The 18,085-nt window shown below is 40.4% G+C and overlaps 1 protein-coding gene across 2 annotated transcripts in view; it reads right to left on the reverse strand.

The window, feature by feature from the left end:
* AHCYL2 (adenosylhomocysteinase-like 2) overlaps positions 1-17,839 on the reverse strand; it is a 63,251-nt gene extending 45,412 nt beyond the window's left edge. The window contains exons 1-2 of one of the 2 annotated variants that reach the window (XM_011995883.1): positions 17,322-17,839; positions 5,907-6,015 (exon numbers count right to left, since the gene is read on the reverse strand). In XM_011995883.1, the coding sequence (XP_011851273.1) occupies positions 5,907-6,015; positions 17,322-17,378 (166 nt within the window). In that variant the 5' untranslated portion in view covers positions 17,379-17,839. Of the gene's footprint in view, positions 1-5,906; positions 6,016-10,056; positions 10,341-17,321 lie in introns of those variants that run through there. The other variant, XM_011995881.1, reaches the window with a different exon arrangement.
* Positions 17,840-18,085: the final 246 nt, after the last annotated feature.

Consider the following 18,085-nt stretch of genomic DNA (forward strand, 5'->3'; position numbering starts at 1 on the left):
CTAACCTATTCATTTGGTAATGGAAGTAACAGTAGGGACCTACTAACCTATTCATTTGGTAATGGAAGTAACAGTAGGGACCTGTGTGTCTGGTTATAGCAGACTTCACTGATGAATGTAAAAAGCTATGTTAGCATCTCAAATACAAACAAACAAAACTTTGTTGTTCAGAAAAATCTGAAAATATCTCAAACTTTATAAGAATTGTAGAGTTTGGGGGAAAAAAGAACCAATTGTGAAGAAGGGACTCCTGTCTTCTCTCTTCATTCTTAACCAAGTAACTCACTGCAAAGACAGCTTATTCAGAAATATATCACTGAGAATGGTCTGATTAAAAAAAAAGTCTCTTCTGTTCATTTGTTTTTATGAGGTTTTTTTCCTTAGGGGAAGAGTTTTTTAGAAGTTTGCTTCTTATAAAATAGTTCCATGGATTAATGCAGCGTTGTTCAACCTGGGTTCTGCTAGAATTAAGTCCTAATGCCTTGAAGCATTCATCGTACATAATGAATTAACTTCTCTTCCACACATCTGGAAAGGTACTAGTCATGTATCATCTTTTGGAAAATTAAGAAAGTCTATAAAATCATTTTCTGTGTTCTGTGATTCAGATGAGGATCCCTGGTTGAGAAAAGCTGGTAGAGGTTTCTAAATGAAAGCATGGCAAAACTTAGTACTAGGATCCCTAGGAAGGGAGAGGAGGCTACAGCCTATGTAAGCCTCTGAGTATCTTCAGCAAAACAAGCACTTTGGACAGGAAAGTATCTTTTTTTGAAATCTCATAAACCTGCTTTTGTTGTTCACACACACTGAGTATATTAGAGACCTCAACAAGGGTATAAAAGTATAATGTCTCTGAACACCTTTCACCAATATGTATTTATTGAGTACCTCTTTTGTGTCAAACAGTTCTAAGTGCTGGGAATACAGCAATGTAAAACAGAAAAAAAAAAGAAAAAAAAAAATCTCTGTTCTCATGGATCCTGCATTTAAGTAGAAGGGAAAAGACCAAAACATATTAGTAACATATATATGTTATATGGTAAGTGCCATGAAGAAAAATAGAGGAAAATTTGATAGAGAATGTTGGGTGGAGTTCTGTATAGTATTTATTTCTAATGAATTTTTAATTGACAAAATTGTACATATTTATGTGTATAACATGACATTTCGAGATATGTACACATTGTGGAATGGCTCAACAGAGATAATTAACATATGCATTACCTCATATCCCTATCATTTCTTTGTGGTGAGAACACTTAAAATCTGTTGTCCTAGCAATTTTCTAGAATACAACACATTGTTATTAACTATAGTCACCATGTTGGGTACAATTTAAAAGAGTAGCCAGGATAGGATTCAGTGAGAAGTTGATGATTTTTGGTGAAGAACTGGAGGTGGTAAGGTAGCCAGCCATGCATGTATCTGGAAAAAGAGCATTCCAGGCAGAGGGAACAGGTACAAAGGTCTTGAAGCAGGAGAGTGCTTGGCATGTTTCAAAATAACAGTAGGAGGCTAGCAAGGCCAGAGTGAAATGAACATCTCGGGGAGTGGGGAGGTTTAGGGAAGTAGAGAGGTGAACAGAAATGTAGGCCATTGTAAGAACTTTAGGCTTTACCTAAGAGTGAGATTGGGAAGCCACTGGAAGGTTTTAGGCAGTGAAATGATATGGCATGACTTATTTTAAAAGAATACACTTGGCTGTAGTGTTGAGAATAGACTGAAGATGGGTAAGGTTGGAACTGAGGAGCTCAGTTTTTAATACATGGGAGGTTTGAGATGTCTATGGGCTAGGTGCCATGGCTCATGCCTCTAATCCCAGCACTTTGGCAGGAGGATTGCTTGAGGCCAGGAGTTTGAGACCAGCCTAGGCAACAAAGTGAGACCCCCCCATCGCTACAAAAAAATTTTCAAAAATTAGCTGGATGTGGTGGTACACATCTGTTGTCCTAGTTACCAGGGAGGTTGAGGTGGGAGGATTGGCTGAGCCCAAGAGTTTGAGGCTATAGTGAGCCATGACTGTGCCACTACACTCCAGTCTGGACAACAAAGCAAGACACTGTCTCTTAAAAAAAAAAAAAAAAAGAATAAAATAAAAAGAGATACCTATAAAACATTCAAGTGAAAGGACTTAGCAGGCAGTTGTATATATGAATCTAATATACAGGAGAGAGATTTAAGCTGGGATAAAATTTGAGAATCAAACACCAATACACGGTATTTAAACCTATGAGATAAATGAGTTCATCTAGGGAGAAACTATAAACTGAGAAGGGAAGAGATCAGTCTTTGGGGCTTTCCAGTTTAATTTCTATAGTCATTTAAATTATTATTAATTTTTTTTGTGACGGAGTTTCACTCTTGTTGCCCAGGCTGGAGTGCAATGGCACAGTCTCAGCTCACCGCAACCTCTGTCTCCCGGGTTCAAGCAATTCTCCTGCCTCAGCCTCCTGAGCAGCTGGGATTACAGGCAAGTGCCACCATGCCCGGCGAATTTTTGTATGTTTAGTAGGGACGGGGTTTCTCCATGTTGGTCAGGCTGGTCTCAAACTCCTAGCCTCAGGTGATTCACCCGCCTTGGCCTCCCGAAGTGCTGGAATTACAGGCATAAGCCACCGCGCCCAGCCTAAACTATTATTTTAAAAAAAAATTTTTTTTTTTTTAGATGGAGTCTCACTCTGTTGCCCAGGCTGAAGTGCAGTGGCACAATCTCAGCTCACTGCAACCTCTGTCTCCTGGGTTCAAGCGATTCTCATGCCTCAGACTCCGGAGTAGCTGGGATTACAGGCGTGTGCCACCACGCCTAGCTAATTTTTATATTTTTTGTGGAGACAGGGTTTCACCACGTTGGCAAGGCTGGTCTTGAACACCTGACCTCAGGTGATCTGCCTGTCTCGGCCTTCCAAAGTGCTGGAATTACAGGCATGAGCCACTGTGCCCAGCCTAGTCATTTAAATGTATGCTGAATTTAAATACTTTTAATTTTTATACATAGAAATGACTTTTAATTTTATACATAATTTAAATAATGTATACCCATTATACTGTATGCTGAAAATGGGTCCCAAGTTCTTATTGACACACATTTGCATATATGTCTTGTCATTATTTAGAAAGCTGTGAGTCAGTTCCGTTACTCTTGGCTTTCATTCGATGCACATGAAGCTTTTTTCTATCATTGTATATAACTTTCCATTGTCTGAGTTATGAAGATGCCAGGTGCAAGTTTTCCAGCATCACACAACAAATGAAACATGGATCAAAGACTAGAAACTATGTCTCTCCTAACTCCTAGTCCAATAATCAAGGTAGTAGGCATTTCTAGTCAGAGTTTGTTTAAAAGGGCTTGACAACCATTCACTCAAAGGGGAAAAGAAAAAGAAAAAAACAAAAAACAAAACAAAGCAACAGTGCATGTGATGCAGCTGCTAAAGAAACAAACAGTCTGGGTTTCATTTTATTTATTTATTTATTTATTTGAGATGGAGTCTCACTCTGTCCTCCAGGTCCAGGTTAGAGGGCAGTGGTGCGATCTTGGCTCACTGCCAGCTCCACCTCCCGCGTTCATGCCATTCTCCTGCCTCAGCCTCCAGAGTAGCTGGGACTACAGGCACCCACCACCACGCCCAGCTAATTTTTTGTATTTTTAGTAGAGACGGAGTTTCACCGTGTTAGCCAGGATGGTCTCAATCCCTTGACCTTGTGATCCACCCGCCTCGGCCTCCCAAAGTGCTGGGATTACAGGCGTGAGCCACCGCACCTGGCCTGGGTTTCATTTTAAAAGCACTGAGTTTACGGAACACTTCCTGTAGATTAGTTCAGACCATTGAGAATATTATGTTGATAGGCATAATATTTTTAAAATGATACCTAATCTGAAATATGTCCAGATGAGGGTAACCAGGACAGTGGGATACCCCCAAATCAGGCAAACAAAACCAGCAAATTTTAAATAAAATCTTTAAATTCCAGGGATTATATAAGAACTTATCAGGAGATAAATAACTATGTATAGTAAGTAGCATCCTATGATTTAAAATGCTCCCAAAGAGGTCAGCAATTAGTGGGAAGCCGAATGAGATCTTTAAGTTCTTTTTCTTCTCCAGGATGTTTTGACTTCCTGCACCTGAACTTAATATCATTAAATAGATACATTAGGTTGGCAATTTTTGACTTAAAAAAATGGTAATTTCATATAGTTTAATCTAAAAGGTCCAAGTTTACCAGGACGATACCAGTCCATATCATTTACCAACGAGCTATGCCAAGTCACTATGTGCTCACTTAGAAACCAAGGGCATCATTACTCTCTTCCAGGTAAATAGATATTTTTTAAAGTACACTTCCTGACTATAGGGGTTGGGTGGGAAGGCAGGTATTGGTTTCCTCTGCAGGAATATAGTTGGATATGTATATCTAGTGTGTAGGGGAGAGACTGAGCTGGAGTTAAAATTTGACATTATTATTATTACTTAGTATCAATCTTTAGATTACATGCAGAAACCCACAGCTTAAAATGTTACAAACTATTTTACAATTCACATTTTTCACAATTATTATGGTTTCCAGAGTTACATTAACCAGTTCTTGAATTTTCAACACTGCTTATTTCAGTAGAATGAGATAAGTTTCCCGGCTAGGCGCAGTGGCTCACGCCTGTAATCCCAGAATTTGGGGAGGCTGAGGAGAATCATTTGAGCCCAGAAGTTCGAGACCAGCCCGGGCAACATGGCAAGATTCCATTTCTACAAATAATTTTAAATTTTAAATTTAGGCAGGCATGGTGGTGGGCGCCTGTGGTCTCAGATACTCAGTAGACTTCAGTCCACGAGGTCAAGGCTGCAGTGAGCTATGACCATGCCACTTGCACTCCAGCCTGGGTGACAGAGTGAGACCCTGTCTCAAATCCTGTGCTACCCCCGAAAAAAGGTAGTACAAGATTCTGTATCTTTAGATAAAAATCCATAGGAAGTGATGTCATATGCTTTACATCATTCACTGTTACTGTGGGGAGAAAGTAAAAAGAGAAATGTAAAAAGTATATAATCTACCCCGCCTAAAAGCTAGCTTCCCAAACAACTGTTCTTCAACTTTATATAACAAATATTACTTTCCTATTTGTATGAAGAATAAATAAAATTTCAGGTCATGATAAAAATTTTCTAATGAATATTACTATTTATAATGTGAAGAGGTAACTAGGGCAAGCACTCAGTTCCCTACCACATCCCAACACAAGAGCAAAATAAACTAACTCCTTATTGAATCAGTCTCATACTAGGCAGCATTTAGCACAAATGGCCGATGCCTTGAAGGGGTCCTACACAGTAACAGCTTACCTGGCATTAAATGATAACTCAGTCCCAGGGCACATGTATTTGAATTAATGCCAGTGCAAAGGATGGCAGGAGTAACAAGAAGTCCAATGTCACGGCTTAGGGGAGAAGGCAAAGGGCTCACCTGCTTGAACTAGCTGCAGTGTCTTCCTTATTTCTTGGGGCAATTGAGGTTTCCCTGTTAATTTGCAAGTACCAGATGGAGGGATGAAGAACTTTTTTATTTTCGAAGGATTAAAAAAAAAAAACCCACAAATATATACACACACTGTTCAGGAAAGGTCATCAATGACATATTCCCACCCTTCTGAGTAGATTAAAGAATTCAATTTCCTTAATCACCCTCTTCTGCCTCTATTGGAAGTGGAGGCCTCTATTAAGCTCCAATCTGAACTGCCAAGAGGAATCCAAAGATTCCACCCAGAATTTTAGTCTAAATTTTAACTCAGAGTATTTTTTATTCAAAGCACAGTCTTGGTCATGCTTAATTAGCCTTGGATAGACAGGAGGGCCCATTGAGATCATACTTATTAGCCTCAACAGCTGGGTCCACAGCAGCTCAGTACTCACCTGAGCTGTAGCTGTCAGTAGATGACTGAGAAATGGAACGAGACAGAGAGCGACGTCCAATTTTGGTGGGACGTTTGTTGAATTCTTGCTTCTGGTCAGCAAACTGGATCTGCTAAGAAAAAGAAACCTAGTTATATGGAGAAAAAGAACCTCCATTTTGAGACAGCAATTCAAGGCTTGTATTATAGGCTTTCACCTAACAGTTGATCTGATTGTATCAACCTACGTTTGGAATGTTAAGACTCTTTGAAGAGAAGAATACTTTTTAATTCTTTTATTATTATTTTTTTATTTTTTATTTTTATTTTTTTTGAGATGGAGTCTCGCTCTGTCGCCCAAGCTGGAGTGCAGTGGCGCGATCTCGGCTCACTGCAAGCTCCACTTCCCGGGTTCAAGCGATTCTCTTGCCTCAGCCTCCCGAGTAGCTGGGACTACAGGTTCCCGCCACCACGCCCGGCTAATTTTTGTATTTTTAGAAGAGATGGGGTTTCACCATGTTGGCCAGGCTGGTCTCGAATTCCTGACCTCAAGTGATCCGCTCGCCTCTGCCTCCCAAAGTGCTGGGATTACAGGTGTGAGCCACCGCGCCTGGCCGAGATGGGGTTTTTCCATATTGCCCAGGCTGGCCTTGAACTCCTGGGTTCAAGCAATCCTCTCACCTCATCCTCTCACATAGCAGGGACTACAAGCATGTGTCACTGTGTCTGGCGATGTCTCATTCTTTTCCTACTATGTTTCTAATCAAATTTAAATCTTTGATACGCTCTTTTTTTTTTTGAGATGGACTTTTACTCTGTCACCCAGGCTGCAGTGCGGTGGCACAATCTTGGCTCACTGCAACCTCCACCTCCCGGGTTCAAGTGATTCTCATGCCTCAGCCTCTTGGTAGTTAGGATTACAGGCACACACCACCATGCCCTGCTAATTTTTGTATTTTTAGTAGAAATGGGGTTTCACCATGTTGGCCAGGCTGGTCTCGAACTCCTGACCTCAAGTGATCCACCCACCTCGGCCTCCCAAAGTGCTGGGATTATAGGCATGAGCCAGTGTGCCTGGCCCACTCTTTGACTATATGCTTTTTACAATAAAATTGTGACACCCCACTCCCCACAAATAGAGAATGGGATATTCTGCTTAAATTTTTAGAAAGTTGAGTCATATTCAGAAATATTTTCTACAGTTTCACTGAAAAGTAAAACTGGAAAGAATATTTGAGATTATCGTATTTGTAAGCTGCATATATCTAGATGAGAAAATTGCAAGGTACAGGAAAGAATATTTGAGATTATTATATTTGTAAGCTCCATATATCTAAATGAGAAAATTGCAAGGTACAGGAAGGCAAAATGACTTGCATTCGGGTTTCAAGAATATCAGGAAACGGTATGATTTAATAATTTTTAAAAAGGCTTTTCATTAAGAATGAACATCCTGAAATTGCATTTAAATTCTGTCTATGCCACTCATTAACTGTGTGATGTTGCTCAAGATGCTTTAGTGAGTCTCATTTTTCCATAAATACAACAGAGATAAAACTACTTACCTCACAGGTTTTAGAGAGGGTTCAATGAGACAATGCATGTAAATTGAAACATAGCAGAAAATTCAATAAATCCACTCCCTACCCGACCCCCACAGTTCAATGCTCTCGTAACTCCTGCAGGTAGCCACACTAATTTGTTAAAGCTTTTCTAAAATATACTAGTTAGCTTTCCAGTACTAGTAAGTAAATTGTTTTTTTTTAGGTGGAGTCTCACTCTGTAGTCAGGCTGGAGTACAGTGGCGTGATCTTGGCTCACTGCAACTTCCGCCTCCCGGGTTCAAGCGATTCTCCTGCCTCAGCCTCCCGAGTAGCTGGGATTACAGGTGTGTGCCACCACGCCCAGCTAATTTGTGTATTTTTAGTAGAGACGGGGTTTCACCACGTTAGCCAGGATGGTCTCAATCTCTTGACCTTGTGATCTGTCCGCCTCGGCCTCCCAAAGTGCTGAGATTACAGGCGTGAGCCACCGCGCCTGGCTAGTAAGTAAATATTTATTTTTTAATACTTGATGTTATAAAATACCTAAAAGCAGTAAGATTGATCATTAACTATAACAGATGTAGAAGGAGCAGATTACTTGACTGTATATGTATAAACCTCATATCACACTCTGGAGGTTGCATTTTTGATGATTATTTGATAATGATTTTCTTACAATTTTATCTTTCTCCTATTGTTGGAGGTTCCAGCTGATACTTTATAATACTCTACAAATCAAAGGTCATTTATAAACTATACTTGTTTGGGGAAAAAAAAGCTCATATAATTTATTCAATTAATAACTTTTTCGTTTTCTCTGTTTGTATAATTGCCTATTCTGAATCCAAGGTGGCAGAGAGGAAGGTCTAATGAAAATGATCAAAGATCTGACAAGTGACTCTACCTTTAATGATAAAAAGATGGTTCCTTGATGGGCAGAACATATAGTACATTAGAATGAAAGGAGGAACTGATGGCTCCACTTCCCACAGTTAGAGGTAACTAATGAGTCACTTGAGTATTGTGACAAGGGGACCAATGCCAAATTGAATTAGCTTCACATTGCCTTTTAGGGGGATTCATAGTCTTTTCATAGCCATAACAACAAATAAAGCCTGCAAAGTGCTTTAGGGCTTGCAAATTGTTTTCAGCAATAGGAAAACTCGTCAGATAAGAAGCTCTTCATATACAAACAAACAAAAAAAATGACAAAGATGATTATTTTGCTCAACTAACAACTTATTCCAAAAAGATAAAGTGCCTTTCTATGTACTCCCATAGGACGTACATGAACTTTCATGTATTGCATTTCTCCTAGCACAGCACTTACCACACTAAATGTAACTACTTGTCTACTTACCTGTATTCTCTATAAACTATAGGCTCATAAAGGGAGAAGCTGTGATTCTCGTTCACCCTTATATCCTCAGGCACAAATCCTAGGCACTCAATCAAGTGCTGAATCAATATATCCGAAGTAGCCTATTCTATCTTCACTTCTATACTTGGTTGAATATTCAGTAAATATGGTAAACATAAACAAAGTCTAAAGTTAAAATGATTTTTAAGGGCAAAAAGAGCTAAGAAGAGGAAAGGTGGAAAGCTGGGAGGTGGATAGCAGTCAGGCTGCAAACTCTGGCTTCCATTTCACCAACCTTGTTCAAAACAGTCACATGTCTTTATTCTTTTTTAGAAGCCCATCTAGGAAAAGGAATAATAATGGAACTTTTCAAAGGTCACCCTGAGTCACTAACTTTTCCAGTGTCCCCTTTAAAGAAGAATAAACCCTGTTTCAGATGTTCAACACAACCTCACACCTGCGTACATGCACATGTGGGTGCATATGCACACACACCATGTACACACACCACTAGAGGGGGCCAGTCACTCTTATTCCCTAGCTTGTAGGATCAGGGTGAATAAACCACGTAGCTATCTAGCTGCATTATCATCTCAAACCAGTTTCTCTGAGCTGAGCTGTCTTCTCTATAGTGTTTTCTATTTACAGTAATCCCTCCTTCCTGGGACAAGTTCATGCTATCTTTTAGGACTAAAGAAGACTAGGTTGTGCAAGGCTTTATCCACTTAGAACATAGGGTTCTAAAACCTTGCTTATTGGTTAGACACTGAAGTCAAGTTTCTTTAAGACAGAAAAATATTAGAGCAAGATTAACCACTTAAATATAAGTTACACAATTTTCCCCGGGAAACAAGTATCTTTCTCTGACAACTAGAACATGAATTAAGTGGCTCCCTGGTGTCTACCTCCTCTCAATAATTAAACACCAATATATTCTTCACTCAACAGTCCACTTTGTAATGGAGTGGTTTTGTAATCTGCCCACCCCAATTGTGGTACCTTAGTAGATTATAACCCTAACTTTCCTACCTTGTCTGGAACCAGGATCTTTTAAAGAAATCCTCCTTTTCCACATGAGAGAGAACTGCCTAATTCCAACAGGCATTAAGGCAAAGGAGGAAAAGAGACTGTTAAAAGAGGGGTAGTTCACCTTATGCCAGAGGGACGGATGAAAGCAGGAAAGGAGGGGAAAAAGAGTATAAGCAGCTGGCTTTTTACAATAATGGCTATAGCAGCGGCAAGACTGGTAAATAAGAGCTTAGCCTCACCTGGGCCTTAATCCCAGAGTTGCCATTAACAATGTATTTCTTCTTGCTGCCCAGCATAGTGACATTACCAGCCCCACTGCCACCTCTGTGGTCCAGGGACCCTTGTGATCAGGCCTTTAAACTTTCCTCATCAGCAATTCTGTAGGCTCTGGTTCCAGCCAGCTTTTGGGGCTGGGGAGTGGGGGACTACTCTTCCTTGGAATCCCTGACGCAGCTCCAACAACCCATTCAGCAGTACAGCCCCAGTTTAATAAGGCATTTCTGCTAGTGGCTCATCAGCCATTCCTAATTCTGGTGGCTGTTTTGCTTTTATTTATTTTTTTCCTAAACACCTAATTACATGGATCCTCTGACCTCTAAACCTTGGCAAGTCCCCTGACAAGGCCCAACTTGCATGCGCATAACAATAGCTTATTTATATAACCACTGCACTTTTTTGCTTGCTATAATTAACTTGCTAATTAGGTTCCTTTTCAACCTTACCTCCCCCTTTTCCATGTCAGATGATTTTAGTTAACCTAGTCTCATTAGAAAAAAATTAACCACGGAGCCACTAAAACAATGAGAGACTTTATTAAAAGAGTAAGAAAAAAAAATTAATGGTGCCAAGTACTCAGGCAGGCCCTACCCTATACTCTGTGTCCTTGGATTAGCCAGACTGGGGACACTGATTTCAGCTCTGTCACCAAGGAAATCAATTTTTCCAGTTCACTGCTTTCCTCTGAATTGTGCATCTTTTATACAGGTTTGACATTTGGTTTCTAGGCCCAGCTCAAGATTGTTGCTGATTTGGCATAGGGTGACCGAGTTTGCTCTTTTCACAAAATGTGTGTTCATGGAAGGTATGACTACAAAGGGAAGTTTCTTATCTCCTCAGTCCCCAGAATCACAACAATCTTATTACACGCCAAATATTCAAGCAAAAGGACAAAGAATCACATTCTTTATTTGCTGATTTCTGAAAGAGACATAGTGAAGAAGAAAGCTACACTCAACTGTCTGCTACATAGATTGGGGGAAAGTGATGTGAATTCTTCCTTAAAAAAAAAAAAAAAAAGACTGCTTGTTGAGCATAAGAAAGGACATAAAATGGCAGATTCTATTTTTTTTTTTTTTTTTTTTAAACGGAGTTTTGCTCTTTTTGCCCAGGCTGGAGTGCAATGACGCCGGGTCCAAGTGATTCTCCTACCTCAGCCTCCCAAGTAGCTTGGATTACAGGCATGTGCCACCACGCTGGCTACATTTTTGTATTTTTAGTAGAGATGCGGTTTCACCATTTTAGTCAGCTGGTCTTGAACTCCAGACCTCAGGTGATCCACCTGCCTCAGCCTCCCAAAGTGCTGGGATTACAGGCGTGAGCCACCACACCCAGCCAGCAGATTCTTTTTTAAGGATAATCTTTATTTAGAGCGAGGTCATATTGCATACTGCTTATTGACATCTCTGGAAGAGAAAAGTTCAGTAAGTGCCTATATTCACAGTTCTATGTATATGTTACTTCTATTAATTTGTACAAGAACCTTACGAAGTAGGCAGTATTATTCTTACTTGACAAAGTGGGAAAGTGTAACTCTGAGAGAACAAATGATTTGTCCAAGGTCTCACAGCAAGTAAGTGATGGGACTGGAATTTGAGCCTGTGTTTATGCTAAAGCCAAAGCTCTATCTACTATACCATGCCTTATAATATAAGTCAGAAGACCAAAGGTCCTAGTCCCAGGTGTACTAGTCCCAAATCATTCCTTTTATCTTTAAATTTACTTAATTTAAAATTACTCTTTAAATTCATTTTCATATCAGATTACATCTTAGAAATGACATCATCCTGGATAATCTTGGGGCCCTGATCAAGTCACAACTTAAAACACCTAATTATGTAAGAATTAGAACTCTAACAGCTCTTTAAGTGGCAACTTTGCCCAATGCCACTACCAGAAATGGAAACAGAAATTAATTGAACTCAAATACGAATGTTCACCATCACCCACAGCAATTCTGATCTCTTACTCATAATTTCACAAAGTGAGACAGATCACTTGCTTGCTTGATGAATCTCTAAACTTCTGCTCCTCCTAACAAGAATGTTCACCTCAGTCCACTTGTACTAAGCTGGTTCCCCTTTCCCTCACTCAGGTAAAAAGGAACTCCTTGGTCCAATGACTGAAGTCAGATAACTTGAGCCAGAAGGACTGGCATTTCTATACCAAATATAACCAGAAGACATTTTAGGAGATTGACAGGAAAAGCCTTACCACTTAACAAGTTTTGTTTGTTTGTTTTGGTTTTTTTTGAGACTGAGTCTCGCTCTGTCACCCAGGCTGGAGTGCAGTGGCACAATCTCAACTCACTGCAACCTCCATCTCCCAGGTTCAAGTGATTCTCCTGCCTCAGACTCCCCAGTAGCTGGGACTACAGGTGCGTGCCACCATGCCCAGCTAATTTTTTGTATTTTTTTTTTTAGTAGAGACAGGGTTTCACCTTGTTAGCCAGGCTGGTCTCGATCTCCTGACCTCATGATCCACACACCTTGGTTTGCTGGGATTACATGCGTGAGCCACTGTGCCCAGTCAACACGTTTTTATAGAATACAGTAATTCTAAAATTTTAGCTGTATCAAAATCACCTGGAGAGCTTATTAAAGCACATTGCTGGATCTTAACCACTAGAGTTTTAGAATTATAAGGTCTGGAGAGGGCCCAAGATTTTGTATTTTGTAATTTAAAAAAAAAATTGTTTTTTCAGCTTCCAATTCTCTGGTTGAAGATTTTGTGTTTTGAGTAACTCCCCTGGAGATGCTGATGCTACTGGTCTGAAGACCACACTTTGAGAACCACTGCTCTAACACTTTCTCCAAGTGTGAGTAAAGCAGCCCTGATTCTCTTGACTCTTCTTAATCAACCATTCTATCCTATCATGGCTATAACAATGGAGGCACGTTCACAGGCAGAAAAGTAAAGATTATTTGAAAGGTCAGAGAATACAATGAAGTGATCCTTTCTTTTCTTTCTTTTTTTTTTTGAGATGGAAGTATCCCTCTTGTCTCCCAGGCTGGAGTGCAATGGTGCCATCTCGGCTCACTGCAACCTCCACCTATCGGGGTTCAAGTGATTCTCCTGCCTCAGCCTCCTGAATAGCTGGGATTACAGAAGCACACCACCACGCCTGGTTAATTTTTTTTGTACTTTTTAGTAGAGATGGGGTTTCACCATATTGGCCAGGCTGGTCTCAAACTCCTGACCTCAGGTGATCCGTCCACCTCGGCCCTCCAAAGTGCTTCAATTACAGGCATGAGCCACTGTGCCCAGCCGAGGTGATCTTTCTTCACACCCAAAACAGGGTCTAAAGAAAAGTGGGTCTAATTTTGATTTCCATAACCTAAGGCTCTTAAGAAGAGATAGGTAACATATTAAGAAAAACAGGACTCATGGAGAGGATAGAAGATCTATTTATCCTAAAGAGGTTCAGGCCAAGAGAAACCAATCAATTCCTTTTCAAGTACGTAAATACTACAAAGGATGTATCTGTGTCTCTACTTCCTAAGGTCTGTCATCATTTCTAAAATGGGGATAATCATTTCTACTTTGCTTATCTAAAATGTAAGCTGAGATAATAAGATAATGTGAGAGGGTTTTGAAAACTACATATTGATATACGAGTCTAAAATATTAATATTTCTATTCTTTCAAATTAAATGTTCTTAACCTATATTCCATGGATGTCTAGAACCTCCTACAACAGTATGCAAAATTTTGTATTTTTAATATCCTGGGGAGAGAGCCCATAGTTTTCATCAGTTTTTCAAATGGCTTTCTGTTTTAGGCACCAATCCTGACCTAGAGTTATAGTCAAGCTACCTCTACCACCATTTATCAGATACTTTGGAGGTTTTTGTCTCTACTTCCAAGTAGATATGGTTCAGATATTCCTCAAAACACCTCTCTCTTCCAAGCCAAATCAGTGGCTTGAACTAACTCTTTACCAATGAAAAGGATTACTTCTAGCCAAAAGAATATCGGGCAGCAAGCTGGCTGGGTACTCAAGAAAGTCAATCAACCAGATTTCCTATGGAAAAGTACAGAGAGCTGGAGTGGGAGGAGGAGGAAATATTAAAATGTAGAAACATAAAAAAAGTTATTGCTGATCTCCATGCATGTTAGTCGAGGTTAGTACCAGAAGGGACTAAAGATCTCTTAGGGGAAGTAAAACACATTAATAAAGACAATCTTTAAAAGGATGTGTTCCCCAACCTTTCAGCAGTAAAGCTGTCTGAACAAGGCTAAGAAAATCTTTCACATGAAAACAGCTGAGGAGCAGAGGCGCCAGGAGAATTTTTCCAGTGATTGGTGGAACGTAACCTTGAAAGTCTACCTTGTCAGTTCTTGAGATTGGGGTTCTTCAGGCTTCATCTTGGCTTATTTCCCTGCTGGGAATCAGAGATGTGAGTACTGTCAGCTGTTATATGTAGTGTGAGTCCTATTCTCTGAGGGATATGAAGTCCCTTTTTGCTGGTGATTTTTAATAAAAGGGAGATGTTGTAATATACCTTCTCTGCTAAATTTTTCTCCTGAAAGAAGATTTGAGAGGCTTCTCATATTTCTTTTGGTGGCAGGGATAGTTTCAGCGGAAATTTCATTACACTAATATGTAAATGGGAACATGAGTAAGACACTTGTTAAAACTTTAACTTGAAACTTTGGCCCAACATGGGAGCTGGAGCAAGGGTTTTTTTCTTAGGGATTAAAAGACACTTTAACATTTCACAAGCGAGGTTTGGAAATCTATAGGCAATACACTGGAGGGTGCTCAGAGGTTAGCTTTCTTGGCTAAGTGGCTATCAGTAGCAGCCTAAATGAAGTACTTTCAGACCAAGTCAGGAGTCAATGACTTACGTGGTATCTGAAAGAAAGCCTCAAAAGTCTTTGCTAAGGAAAAGCTAGCAAATGAGACAATCGTGTTATTGAAGACTAGCCCCTCCCTATTCCTTTTTATTGCTGTTCAAAATACTGAGCAAAGGTATTTTCCTGCTATTTAAGAGACGGAGTGGCCAAGAAATTCCTGAGAGTAATACTTTATTAAAACAGAGCAGAGCTGTGCTTTTCTAAATTATTATTTTGTTTGTTTATTTTGAGACGGAGTCTGGCTCTGTCGCCCAGGCTGGAGTGAGATGATAGGATTTCGGCTCACTGCAAGCTCCGCCTCCCGTGTTCACGCCATTCTCCTGCCTCAGCCTCCCGAGTAGCTGGGACTACAGGCACCCGCCACCATGCCCCACTAATTTTTTGTATTTTTAGTAGAGACAGGGTTTCACCGTGTTCGCCAGGATGGTCTCAATCTCCTGCCCTTGTGATCTGTCCGCCTCAGATTACAGGCGTGAGCCACTGCGCCCGGCCACAAATGTTTTTATTTACTTATTTATTTATTTATTTATTACCAAGACACAGCACTACAGAGCTGTGTTTTCTTAAAGAGTGTTTTCTAAAAGTTGGGAAGCCTTAGATCATATCCCTTATGCAGTGGTCACACCAACTCCTTTAGGGCAGTTTTCCCTTTCACATAAGTAGAAAGAAGGTAAATAGGGTGAAAGTTCAGTAGGAGCCGCTACTGAACTTTAAGGGGATGTGCTAAGCTTGTAAGACGGTGAGGACTATGACAGAAACAAGAATTACTGTAAAACTTTGATTGATTCTGAGTTGGCACACTAATGTTCAGTAGAATTCTTCTGTAATATTCCTTTATAGAAATACTAAAGTTTGATACCTTAACGTGGCCCTTCCCCTAAGAAAACCAAATTTCTTTGTCCCCCCTTCTTGTTATTAGTGAGTAGCAAGAAATTCAAAAAAACTCAACCCAATCAGAAGTATTAAATAAATCCTTCCATTAATTCTAAAACACTACATTACTTGGAATAAGCTTGTAGATGGATAGGTTTTCTTTCCACAAAATGTTTTAAAATTGAACACAAGGCTGGGCATGGTGGCTCACACCTGTAATCCCAGCACTTTGGGAGGCCAAGTTGAGTGGATCACCTAAGGTCAGGAGTTCAAGACCAGCCTGGCCAACATGGTGAAACCCCGTCTCCACCAAAAATACAAAAATTACCCTGTGTGGTGGTGCACACCTGTAATCCCTGCTGCTCATGAGGCTGAGGCAGGAGAATCACTTGAACCCAGGAAGCGGAGGCTGCAGTGAGCTGAGATCCCGCCACTGTACTCCAGCCTAGACAACAAAGCCAGACTCCATCTCAAAAAAAAAAAAAAAAAAAAAACCCTGAACATAATGTTCTGAAACAACATTAAGAACAGCAATAACCTCTCCCAAAACAATAAACAATAGTTGTAACAATAAGTTGAAATGTAATTTCCTCAGCGGGGCCTTTGTTAGGCCTACTGTATATTCTATCTCATTATCAATAGTTATTTCTTCAAATCCATAATTCTGTAAACACTAAAAAGAACCTGAAATATGTTTTAGAGAGTCTAACTAGTTTTCCATAGTGGGGAAACACAAACCTGTAAACATAAACCTGTATAGGTTGTAAGAAATCAGGCTAAATCTAGAAGAAACTATTTAGAAACATAAAGATGGTTATTGTTTTTAAATTAAAAGTTGAAATTCAATCCAATATAATAGGTTTATATGCTAGTTCTTATGAACAAATAAGTCCTTATTATCCTTATAGTAAAACTACTGATCAGGCAAATATGGTAGTCTGAAGAACTGTACCAAGAGGGCTACAGTTCCTGCCTTAGAGAAATATATATATAAAGGATAGCTGGGGGGAAAATAGGAAAATGTTGTGACTGAAGGGAAAAATACAGGCAGGGAGGGGAGAAATGTTTGAAATCTTCTCAGACTTGAGAGAGCACCATTTCTGTAAGTTCTGTTTTTGTTTTTTTCTCATCATTGTTCTTTTTCTTTACCTCCAGAGAAACAAATGAAGCGTCAGGTTGAAAACAGAAGTGCAAAACAGTCACAGGAAACACAACCCATACATCATACCAGCAGCCGGAGGAAAGCCCCCGCCCACCAGAGACAACCAGGCAACAAGCTGGGGACACGCAACTCTCATACCTTTCCCAGCTTCGCAGATAATTAAGAAACAGCGGTGACCTAGTACCTAGGAACTAATCAGAACTTACAGTAATAACTTTTTCAACCACGGATCTTGGTAGGAGCTTCTTTCAGGTGATCCTTGTCACCCGGCAAAAATAGTTGCCTCTCATTATCAAGAAACAGAAGGAGAAACAAAACGACCAGAGAACTCACCATCCACTCAGGCATGTGAAAAGCTGAGGTGCCCTCATTACCGTCCCACTTCTCCATAGTGCAGGCTTGGGTAAGATATGTCCTGAAGCAAAAGGGAAAGCTGGTTTGGAAATACCGGGGTTATCTGAGTGCCCCAAAGCAGACCCAACCCTAGTGAGATTCAGTTCACAGTGGCTAGAGAAGCTGCATCCCTTTTCACAGCAGCCCCCGATTCAAATCAAGAGCATTAGTCAACTGCCTGACAACCCCTTACTGGCCGGCTTCAAAGCCTCTGTTTCTGATTTCAGAATCAGGGCTGATGCAAAGTGCTGCACCCAGGCACTGTGCCTCTCTTCTCACAGGGCACTCACTGTTTAATACTACCCAAACACTACCCGCACCTCCCCAGTGGGGACTTTCTGCAGCATTAGTTGGACTTCCTTCTTTCCCTGTGTGTGAGGCACTTAGGAATTCTCTCCCACCCTTCAGGACACGTCACTGGAGGTGCGGATACCAAGATCAATAAAGACTGAGGTAAGGAAGGCACTCCCATTTCTCAAGAGTTGCTTGATTTGGATCAGTAAACAGGCGTTTCCTTGAAATCAAGAGCTCCTAGGGCTTTCAAGTTTAAACAGCTATGCAGAAGATCCCCATCTGCTCACACCAGGGGTCTGGCAGCAAAATGTCACATATCTCAAGTTAGTGTCTTATTGCATGGGAAGTTCGGATGGAGCCTAGGAAGATCTTTTTCAAAATCAGAACTTCTTAGACGCTCTAAGAAAGTT

This window comes from Mandrillus leucophaeus, unplaced genomic scaffold, assembly GCF_000951045.1.
Source record: "Mandrillus leucophaeus isolate KB7577 unplaced genomic scaffold, Mleu.le_1.0 Scaffold5, whole genome shotgun sequence".
In the NCBI taxonomy this organism is placed as follows: Eukaryota; Metazoa; Chordata; class Mammalia; order Primates; family Cercopithecidae; genus Mandrillus; species Mandrillus leucophaeus.